The following is an 11,893-nucleotide window of genomic DNA, read 5'->3' on the forward strand; positions in this document are numbered from 1 at the left end:
AGTGACAGTACACACCAGCCCACCAGTTAATCACGTGTCTCTATATTCTTGCCTGGATATGGACGCACAGCGTTTTTTCAATGGTTAAGAGTAATAAAATGATATAACTCAGTTTATCAGACCCAAGGAGAATTAAATTAAAAAAAGGTGTAAAATTGATGAGGCAGGACCAGAATCATAATCAGTGTGTTATCATTCCACCGAATCTTCTTTCTTGTCAACCCTGGTGCCGACATTATCCACAATGCAACACGACTACTTCGGTTTGGTTGGAGATTCAATTTTGTTGTGCTAGTATCATCTAATGTAGTTTGATCTCAAGCAGAGATGAGGATTTTCTACTTCTTCTTTCAAATGTAGCTTGTTAAGTCATTCATTTCAAAGCGCTTATCTATTTAATCGTATGTATTGTATTTTCTTCTTCACATCAACAATTGACTTGTTGATAACGAGTTTGCAGTTGATAAACAAGATTCACCACTGTGCCAGTGTGTCATGTCAGAGTAGACAGAGATTCAATCCAGACAGATTTCCTGCAAAAGTGTCACAAAATAAAACATTTTCTGAAAATCGATAACATTCTCACTCGGTTACTTTTTTACAGTTTTATTAAAGGAACTACATTTGACAACAAAACATTTGAAAGAAAAAGTATAAATCCTCATCTCTGCTTGAGATCAAACTGCATTAGACGATACTAGCACAACAAAATTGAATCTCCAACCAAACCTGGATCGGTTAAATCACACATATTTGTTGTCCTTTTAAATGAACAGGTCTTCCATCAGCTTGTTATATGAAGATAATCTGTTTTTTTAGACTGGATTTCACCTCATGTATTATCATTACAAAGTTTCCCTTTTCATGTAGTTCCACACAATAACACCGGGAGGTTTGCTTTGCTCGGTGAAAACCTTCAGTGTTTTTTTTTCTTTTTGTCTTTAAAACAAAACAAAAAATTATGAAAGGAAGTCTTGTCGGGGAATCATTAGGCCGGGCCTCCTCCTGTGGGGGTGAATGGAAAAGACATTTAAAACAATTACTTGAGCAGAAAACAGCTGCCAATCACTCTTAAAGGGGAAGGATCCCAATTAACAACCCTCTCCTAATCCCCTCGTTTCACCTCCTACGCCCCCCTCAGCTTTGTCCACCTCTCCCTCTGTGTCTGCCTCCTCTTTCTCTCTCCTCTCTGAGCTGGAGTGCTCAGCTCATGTGTTGACCGTCCTCTGCAGTGGGCTGCTTTTATTTACCTGCACTTTATTGCAGTGTGGTTTATTTGTTGTTGTTGTCAGGACTGTTTGTCACATACAGAGAAATTATTTAGAGAGAGATGCAAGGTGAGCGGAGCACATAGCGGATCTGTGGAGGAGTGAAGTTGGAGGGGGAACAGGTGGAGGACTGGCATCAGCAGCTTCAATACTTCAGCGTATTTACTTCCAAGAGGTAGGATCTGTTTCATTTTACTTTTCACTCACGCTGGAGTTCAACTGTGTTTGCATGTACCAACTGAAGATGTGTGCGTCCGAAAAGATGAGCTCAGCTGGCAAATCTAGGAAACTGGACTGAACATACAAACGCTGATGCTCAGGACTTTAGGACTTTTTATTACAACTCCACATACTCCTGCTGCTCTTTGAATGAGCATGACAGAACAGAATTAATACATAAATTATTTCTGAATCAATTCTGTGCACAATCTTTGCAATTCCAACTCCTTCATTTACTTTACTTACTCGCTATATATAATGTTCAGCCATTAGAGACAGGGCATCTTAATTAACATCAGCAAAATGCACCTAGTGTGCCAGAATTTTCCTCTGCAGTTAATTTTCTCTTATTTTTTCCTAATGTATTGTTTCAGAAACTAATTTATTCAAAGTTAACATAAGCTGTGAATGAAATGCATATGAAACTACATCACTGCAGACATCCATACTTGTTGTTCCCAAAAAGATTTGGATCCTACAGTTACTATCTGCACTAACACGACATGGTATTGACGCCATCAAGATTGTTTTTGTTACAAGTTCACAGCATGAAAAGTGATAGAAATAAGCGATACTATTAGTATAATAATCAAATAAATTATTTACAATAATATTCTAAAAGAGAGACTCAAGAATATTGCGTCTGTGTTTGCTTATATGTGCAGTATGGTTTTGGTTTTACTCAATGAAAATTCAAAAGTTTATGTTTAATGATGCAGTTAACTCACATTCATATTTTAAGCTGCATGGACCATTCAATAAAAAAGTGAGAATTAATTTGTAACTCGTGTGCGTTTAGTTTCCATCAGCACATTTTGAATTACACACAGCCTCTCGACCCCCTGCGATTATGCTGGGTTTAATCAGGTTCAGATAGATGGAAGAATGAACAGTCATCCCAGGTAACCTGCTATTGCTGACCTTTTACAGTACGTTCAGTCCTTCATTTAAGCCCCTTTCCTCTGACCTCAGGCCAGGTGAGTGCCCAGACGCTCAGATGCATTTATCACTGGATACCATGAGCATGGTGGACGACAGCTGCCTCTCGCCCAGCAACTTCCACGAGATGGGCAAAGGTGGGGGCTTCGCTGCAGGGGGCCGCGTCCACAGCATCGATGTCATTCTCGGTTTCAGCAAAGACCAGGACCCCTTGCTCAGTCCTGCTGGGGCCCCCGGACCCCATAAAGTGGACATAGAGGGCCTGGTGGAGTCCAATGGGAAGCTGCAGGAACCCTCATCACACCCGTCCTACAGCGGGCACCTGGTCTCTCTGAGAAATGGCAGCACAGAGCAGCAGCAGTACCACGGTGAGTCAGGCTGAGGATGAGGATGATGCCGACTTCCATTCTGACAAAGCAGAGTTTTCTATAGGACACTTGTTAGTTTCAATCCAAAACATTGGCAATGGTCCAGAGTATTGATCATACAGGGGCCCCTCTGGTCTTGGAAAGCCGGGTGAGGTGTAAATGATTTTACTGCACTACAGTAAGTTATTGAAACCTCTGAGCAAACATCATAAATCCTAAAAATACTAGGACCACTGACTAAAACACAGATTCAGTTTTTAATGGTGCAAACAAGAACCCGAATGTGTCGGTCATCTTAAATAAGATAAACTTAAATATCTAGGCCCTGATGCTTTTTCACAAAAAGATGAGGAAAGGTATCAGACTGCATGTACAACAGGTTCAGCACACATTTAAAAACTTTCTTTAAAACTTATAGATGAAATAAAAACAGATTGAGCAGTATCCATAAATCACCCAGAGATGCAGATACACATTTTCTTTTATTGCTTTAGCCGTTTGTTAGACAGTTGCAACTAATAAATTAAAAAAATCGGAACCATTTAAATGCAGCACTTCCAGTACAGTTGTATCTTATATGTTGGTGCAGCATTTCCATGCCATTTGCATCCATTTCAAACCTCGCACAGGCAGATTCAGGATCCATGCGTTGCACACGGTTGCCAGGCAGAGCCTGTTGCATTTGCTGTGTGAAGTGCGGCCGGCTGAGATTGAGAGATAAATCACAGAACAAGATGGTGTAGGGGGGTTTATGTCCCAGAGCACAATCCCATCCCCTTGTGGAATTCCCCTAATCTTCTCTTCCGTGCAGATTAGATTGTACAGTAGTTCATTCGGGTGCTGTTGTTATCGTTCCATCTCAGGATCAAATTTATCGCGTTTAATCTGAAAATATTTCCACATGCAGAACCTGGCAGTCGGTTGGTGATTTTGTGGCAGGAACAAGAAAAAACTGATAATGTCCATCGCCCGGAGATGGATATGAGTGATTAAAATTAGTGGCTGGATCCAGGCGGATGTTAGTTTACTTGATTATTAAGGTACATCAACACCGATGACATCACCCTTTTGTGTGTAGCTATCCTGTGAAGTCAGCCCAGTTCCCCCTGAATGAGCAACTTTTCAGAGTTCGGTGTCAGTCGCCCCCCCCTCTCTGTACTGAGATGTTCTGCTGGCTGATAAACAGTGGGCAGCCTTCAGACTGGCGACTGTGATGGGCTGACAGGCCAAGAGCTGGTCACTGAACCAGACCTGACCTCTGCCTTTGTCAGAGCCTGGCCTTTGTCATAGCTGCTTAATGAGAGGTGGATAAATGAACCCCCCGAAAATCCCTGCTCTGCCTTCGCCTCTGCTCCCGTTTGCCAGTTGAACGGCCACAGTGACCCCCTCCTTTCTCTCCTTCAACACATCCTATTAACAGAAACAAGCTCACATTTACATACATACACTGGCAGTTGTTTCGCTGCAGCAGTGAAAGGACAGTGAAGGTCCGAAGGTCTCGTCAACATGCAGGGAACAATGATGAGGACAAAACCTCATCTACAAGCGATTATAATGAGTAGTTTAACATTTAACCCTACACTGGTCAAACATGTAGGTTCATCAGTGACTGTAGAAGCAGTAATTTGATGCAAAAATTTAAAAACTGCTTTCAGCGAAAGTGCAAAACCCCACCACACAGTACCTGCAAAGCATCAAGCTAAAAACTTAGCAACTAGCGGTTTTATTTTAAAGATGCACTGGAGACCAAACCCAGAGCTAAAAGAGAGTGAATATTGAACTTTGATTCAACAGGTGGACAGATGCACGACTCCAAATCAAAGCTAATTTTGCTGTGTTTAACCCCAAAGGTGGTGATATCTTGATGTAAAGTGTCACACATCTTGTTTCTGCTGCCCCCTATCTGTAATAATCAGTGATTGCACATTTAAAGTCCCCTCACAGGCTTTTCCCCACAACTGAACAAAATGAACAAGACAGTGAGATTCAATTGAAAGATTCTTAAAGAAATGGCTCATTCATTATTTTTTGTCCAACTGAGTGCTGATAAGGTCACAGTGTTTATCATGACAACAATTACTGCAGATTTACTATTTCATCCCCCAGATAATGTTTCACTTCATATATAAAATTGCATTGAAAACTCTAATACACCTGACAGGAAGTATTTAGTAGTCGTAGTTTCTGTAATTCACAACAACACAACCGTCAACACAACCTGAATGATGTTCTGACAGACATAAACTCCTCAAGAGCGGCTGCTTCGTATGATCATCATTTTTGTACTTTGTTTAATCCAGTTTACTGAAAGCTATTGAAATTTAGCCAATGAGTTTGTATTGACAGATGTTATTGAAGGTTAGATATTCATGGGAGGAAGAGTAATAGAACAGAAGCCTGAGGGAGTTTTTTTGCCTGGAATGATGATGAGGAGTTGAGTTGCAGTAAAAGTCTTGTAGCATCCGTGGACAGTTGCTTGTCACTGGCTGGTGCCATCACATGTTGACATGTTTCACTTGCACTTGAACTAAAACTAAACATCTAACTAAATGTAGTTTTTGATAACAATGTGATTTGCAAGTGAGTTCAAAGAACAAGAGGGAACTCTTTTTAAATGTTTTTGAATGTCTTTTTAAACACAGTTTACTTTTTCAGAAGATAAACACTGGAAAACACTTTTTCTTCTTTTCTTTTTCTTTAATCCGATTAGGAATGTTTTTGAGCTTCATTGAAGTTCAGGGGATTGCTTGCTTCACTGACCTACAGTAGCCTATTGTTGCAGGTGTCAAACTAATGTTTGCTCTACTGGAAAGTGGGCACTACGTTCTTAATATTAACTACCCATTCAGTTTTTACTTTCCTCTGAATTTTAGCACCTACACATAAAGAATACTGGGTAGATTGTTAAAAACTATATATAAATGAAATACCCACTCCTGATTTATTTGTCTCCTGTGCTGAACAGACAATGGCTTATTCACAAATAAGTGCGATGATGAGCTGAGTGAGCCGAGGAAGAGCGTTGACAGTGATGAAGGCAAGTCTCCAGAGCCCTGCAAGGAAGATCAGCCCAAGAAGAAACACAGGCGCAACCGCACCACATTCACCACCTACCAGCTGCATGAGCTGGAGCGTGCCTTCGAGAAGTCCCACTACCCAGACGTGTACAGCCGAGAGGAGCTGGCCATGAAGGTGAACCTGCCTGAGGTCCGAGTTCAGGTAAGAGGAACCACGACATCAGAGTGTATACAACAAGTTTTAAGTTTTAACGGTCAACATCACAGAGATCATTTGGCTGGAGAATTATAAGATATTTTTTTAGTTTACGTTTATAATTTTCAGGGTCTATTTTTAATGTTGGCTTTCATTGTTGTATTGTTTTCTCTTATATTATGCTATTGCATTATGTTGACAGTTGACAGTTAATCGTAAGAGTTAAAGTGGTGTTTTATATAGTTTGAGGTGCTCTTACATAAAGTGGAAAGCCGTTGGGCTTTGGTTGGTCAGTGTTCCGGTGAGGAGATTGCACTAGAAGTTACGTAACTTCAAAGAGTGTTTCCAAGTGTTTAAAACATACATAATCCTGATGTCATAGAGGTGTATGGCCAAGTAGGTGCAGTGCTCAACTGCAGGCAGGGCCTTCTTTAGATTAGCTAAGGCTTAAGACTGGATGGCATCTTAAAGACTTGCACACAGCAACTGAAACTGATGATGGACGGTAGTAACTAAATACAAAGCAGAACCAAAGGAAAGTTAACAGGAAAAACTGGAAATTCCCTGACCTTTCAGCCAAATCATCATGTGGACTTTATTGGTGGTTGTGGTTTGGTCAGTTGTTATGAAGATTGTGTCACTTGTCACAAAATACGAAACAGAAACAATGTGTGAACAAAAAAGTCCAAATAATGTCAGAGGATGTTTTTATTTATTGTCAAACTGGTTTCCATGGTGGATAATCAACTTAATCAACTTCTCAGTGAACGTTCGTTTGTCTTAATATTATCATGGTGAACATAGATTGAACATAGATGAAGTAGATACATAAAGATGTTCGACACGTCTCCACTCCATCTCACTATCCAGAAATGAAGCTAAAATATCCCAGATACAAATGCCCAAATCGTACAAATCTAACACATTTGTAGCCAGAGTTTGCCCACTAGCGATCAGTAGATAGAGCCGCAGTAGCGAGGTCCTGTTACCAACAAAATCAATACTTGAACATAAATCAACACCTTAATTACAGAAACTCTCTTTGAGAAAATGCATCAACATGCACTTGACTTTTTAATTTGGTCCATGTCCCATGTTCTAACATGGATGAGGCAGGATTTATGACCTGTCCTGGAACCAGTCGCGAGGTGACAATTGAGACGCTTGGCCTCACTTTTGAGGAGCTGCCATGTCGCCCATCTTTACAAACAGTCTATGTAATAAACATACAATCCCACACAATATAGGGGTTTTTAGTCTAATAAAACCTCAGTCACCACTATATTGGATAATAGCATGGATGCACCTGCTTCCAACAACAAACCTATTTATTGAGAACATATTTAAACACATCCTGACTGTCCTTCCATGAGATCCAGAATGCATTTCTCCTTTCTATCATGGTAATATAATTTTGATTTTGTCGTTGTCCAGGTCTGGTTCCAGAACCGCAGAGCTAAATGGCGTCGGCAGGAAAAAATGGACGCCAGCACTATGAAGCTCCACGACTCTCCCATGCTGTCCTTCAACCGCCCAGCACCAGTTCACAGCATGGGTCCGATGGCCAACTCCCTCCCCTTGGACCCCTGGCTGACCTCTCCCCTGTCCAGTGCCACGCCGGTCCACAGCATCCCCGGCTTCATGGGTCAACCTCAAGGCCTCCAGCCCAGCTACCCCAGCCACGGCTTCCTCAACTCCAATCCCCATCCTCCTCATCCTCACTCTCATCCTCACTCTCATCCTCACTCTCATCCCCACTCTCATCCTCATCCATCCATGGGTCAGGGGATGCAGAGTATGGCTCCGCCTCCTTACCAGTGTCCAGCGCCGTACCCCGAGAAATACCCTCTGGAGGACGTGGACCAGCGCAGCTCGAGCATCGCTGCACTGAGAATGAAAGCAAAAGAACACATCCATGCTATGGACAAAACCTGGCAACCCATGTGACTAACAAACCTGGCAGCCTATGTGAGAGACACTGGGAAAAGCAGATGATGAATACACTTTTTTCTTGGGTGTCAGGGTGACAAACATTGAGTACAGTGTTGGAAAAGTGTCACCCACAGAGCAGTGGAAAAGGATTTTGAACTGTGAAGACTTTAGGACTTTTAGTTTGGACTTTCTTATATTGTTTTTCAGTTTTTCTCATCTCAAGGACACGAAGCAGAGGAGTTATTGATGCTTTGGGTGCTGTAAATTGTCGGCAAACGTCTTCTTCATGGCAGTTGCTCTAAACGAAATTTGCACCCTGCACAATTTTATTTCCATATCAACCATGTTTTATAAGAAACTACAGACATGCTTCCCCTCAATGGTCTACCCATACTCAGTTTGTATGCTGATATTGGCTGGGGTGAAAATCACACTTTGAACTTATATGTAAGACATGTCAAAATATGTTTCTCCATGCCTGGTTGTGGTTGTTTGTCCCTTGCAACAGCTCACAGAAGAGGAAACATGCTAAAATATGAAAATCACCTAAACGAGGCACTGCTGTAGTTGTTTAAATTTTTCTCACCACTCTTTCTGAGATCATTTTTAAACCATCAGATTGATTGAGTGGGACAAAGCATCACATTCTGTCATACCTTCTTTACTTTTCCCATTTTCATCAGCCAGTTTGTGTTTTTACTAATTAATCCAATTGTCGAATTTTCATGGGTCAGCTGATCAGAGTCTCTGAGAATTTTGTGAATGAAGTTTCAGTCTCATTTTAATGCGAGAGCAGCTTTTTTCAGGAAAATCAACACACTAAGACACATGACTGTGACTGCAAGTGAACACCTCTCTCACTAATGTGTTGATTTATAGCAGCTATTTAACTGGTTTTCAGTTCATCTCCCACCTTCACTATGGTTTAGATATTTGAACCTGAAGCTTATAGATACCCTGGTATGACTGGAGGAAGATGACAGCTCATAGTTTTCAATGTACAGGGATGCCATTTACGGCGCCATAAAGTGTAAAATACATATTTGTGTGGCAGGAAAACAAGAGTCAGAGATCTGATGGCTCCTTCTACAGAGGACCAGAGCTGCAGATAATATACCAAAAAAAAGAAAAGAAACAATCCTGCACGGTGATAATCTTTTTCTGCTGAGATGCTTTAATGAACGAGGGGAGGAAGGAAGGGAAAGAGGGAGGCTGGTGAGAGGAGCTTTTTTTTGCTTGAGTGGCTGTTGGAGGAGAAAACCTGTTGGCAGTTCAGTGTTGGGTGGCTGCGTGTACGTGCGGGGCAGCAGAAAGAGCCCTGTGTGATGCGTCACCCCACATAGTTTAGTCTTTGTTCAGCACAATTGATCCAAGTGCATCCTCTTTGTCTGGAAATGAGGAGGGGGGGTTGGAAACGGTCTCAGGCTGCACTAAATAGGCCCTTGTAACCATTTTTCATGGAAAATGGTTCTCTCTCAATCACAGGAGGAGAAACATGGATCGTAGCTGCTACGCTCATTAGTGACACTATATTGGTCGTGGACCATCTGTTACAGACATAACCTCTAATTATGTTCAAGGTACAGACACAGTTTATTTCTTTTGGGCTCAATGTATCAGGATGTTTATGATTCACAGCGTCTCACAGAACTGAACATGCCAAGAAAAGTTGTTCGGTAACTTTTTCGACTTGGATTTGGAGCGAGAGGAGGAGAGAATCCTTCATCTTAAAGTGCAATTTCAGAATCCTCTTTATTTTTTATATGTATATTTTTTAAAGGAGACCCATTCCCCCCCATAAATACCCATGGTATGGTTGTGATATTTCACTTTAATATGATGTGAAAATTGTTCTGACGGCAAGTCGTGAATACAGCGACAAAGAAAACAACATTTGGTCATTTCTGGTTGATTGGAAAATCCTGCTTAGAGAGGGAAGACACAGCGTTACATCGGCTGCTCATGATCAGTCATCATGTAGTTTGTTTGTTGTTTATTGTTGTTTTTTAGTGATGTTTAGATCCCCTGCTGGAAGATGCCAGGACCCCGGAGGAAATAAGGATTACCTTGCACACTAAGAGCTTCTTTAGGATGCTACATATGTGATTTTTGGACAAAGAATAAGCCAAAGTTTAGATAATGGACAAAACTGCACTAGATCCCAGTTTTGATTTGTTTTTTATGTGAAAATGCACAGAATATTGTTTCCTATGGTTGTTTTCTTACATGTCGTAGTTATATCTGTCTTAGTGATTTCATTATTTTCTTTCTTTTTTGATTTTTTCTGGAATCATTGATGTCCATATTCTGGAAAGAATGACAATCTGAAAATAAATATAGTTTGATAGAAGCCGTATCTCTGTTTCCTCACTGCAGTGCTTTCATGTTGACCTGTGCACTCATTCCCACGTGGTCACTGTTTTTTTTCTTCACCTCACTAAGTCTAAAGAGCAATCCAAGATTACTACAATATAATCGTTATCATCTGACATACACGGGCAGAGACATTTTTCTCTCTTTTCCTACTTGTTCTCCGTCTCTCTGTCGTATAAGAGCTCTTTCTTTTTTCTACCCCTCCCAATCCTCTCTGCTTTTCCATGGTTTGGTGGCAGGGTGCCAGCCTGTTAGGAAGATGAGACTCCAATCAATCAGCGCTTCCCAGGGGGGCCTCTGACCACAGGGCCCGGCTCCCTAATTGCCCCCAGGCAGGCGGGCAGGCCGGCAGGCTGAGCCGCTGCAACACATGTTCACAGAGTGACCGGTGCCGCCGTGCTGGCTGCTCTCCTCAGCGTGTGAATCACTTTCCTGGACAGATGGACGTACCTCACTTCTGGGACCATATGGAGAAGCTATAGTGGAAATAACAGAGACATATTTTGTCAGTGTTGTGTTGTTGTTGAGCTCCAGTTTTACCATTTGAGATGCAGAGCTGAGCATCCAATTATATCCCAAACATAAATACCCACATGTGTTTGACAAAGCACTTACGTTTTATGAACAACACCAATGATCTGGAGTCATTTCTAGACACCTCATCTAAACATCTGGATGAGAAAATATTATTTTGTTTCCCGAATTGCCTCTCGAATACTTTGTTTCTCAAGTTGAGCCTCTTCTTCCAATTCCAAACAAAGCTGGACATGACATTTAATGCGATCATCAGTTAAATTGGCATCTATAGATTTTTTCAATATTGTATATACTTGAAAAGACTTTTTTTTCCATATATTTTCATACACAATATTATATTTTGCAAAGACATTTCCAGCAATCTGTATATGTATTTATCTCGTGTGGACAGAATATTATTTCATTAAAAGAGCCTTTTAGCATTTAAACGATTGTTAAATGAGCTTTTTATGGGTTTTCAAGTAGTTATTTTTCAAAGAACGTGACTCTTAGATCTGTGAGTTAAATGTATCGGTGCTCTATTGAGGGCAGGTGTTGGCATGAAACAAAAATAAAATCAGTTATGACTCACAAGATATAACTTGATTTGAGAAGGAGGAGAAAAGAAAGCCATATTTGAACTCACATCTCAGGGAAATCATAGAAACTTGTGGCACTTCAATACTTTTACATGTTGATTCAAGTTGATGAGGTTGTATCTTCCCTGGTGTTTCAACAACTATAACACTGTATGGATGAAAAATAAAAAAATGCTCTGAAGTTGTAAAGATGAAAGGAGAGACAGAGAATGTGAGGAAGTCAGAGTGAGAGAAAGTAAAAAGAGAAACATTAAGAGAGAGATTAAGCTGCAGTAAAGTGTGGGAGTGAGGGAGACGGAGTGGGAGAGCGAGGAGAAGTAAGAGTGGAGAGGAAGAGAGAGAGAGAGAGAGGGAGGGAGGGGAGGGAGGGTGGGGTGGCTGCTCATCAGGGTTAATGATGTAGAAAATCCCCCAATTAGAGCGTTTTCCTGTGTTGCAGGATGAGTTCAGAGCGGGGTCCTCTGAC

General features: G+C 41.2%; 1 protein-coding gene across 1 annotated transcript; it reads left to right on the top strand.

The window, feature by feature from the left end:
- The first annotated feature begins 1,161 nt into the window (after window positions 1–1,161).
- On the top strand, window positions 1,162–10,289 carry rx1 (retinal homeobox gene 1). Its single transcript, XM_035175837.2, has 4 exons — window positions 1,162–1,443; window positions 2,460–2,794; window positions 5,760–6,013; window positions 7,442–10,289. Exons 2-4 carry the CDS (start codon window positions 2,485–2,487, stop codon window positions 7,952–7,954), a joined length of 1,077 nt encoding a protein of 358 aa, XP_035031728.1. The 5' UTR covers window positions 1,162–1,443; window positions 2,460–2,484; the 3' UTR covers window positions 7,955–10,289.
- Window positions 10,290–11,893: the final 1,604 nt, after the last annotated feature.

Source organism: Hippoglossus stenolepis, chromosome 14 (genome assembly GCF_022539355.2).
Source record: "Hippoglossus stenolepis isolate QCI-W04-F060 chromosome 14, HSTE1.2, whole genome shotgun sequence".
NCBI lineage: Eukaryota > Metazoa > Chordata > Actinopteri > Pleuronectiformes > Pleuronectidae > Hippoglossus > Hippoglossus stenolepis.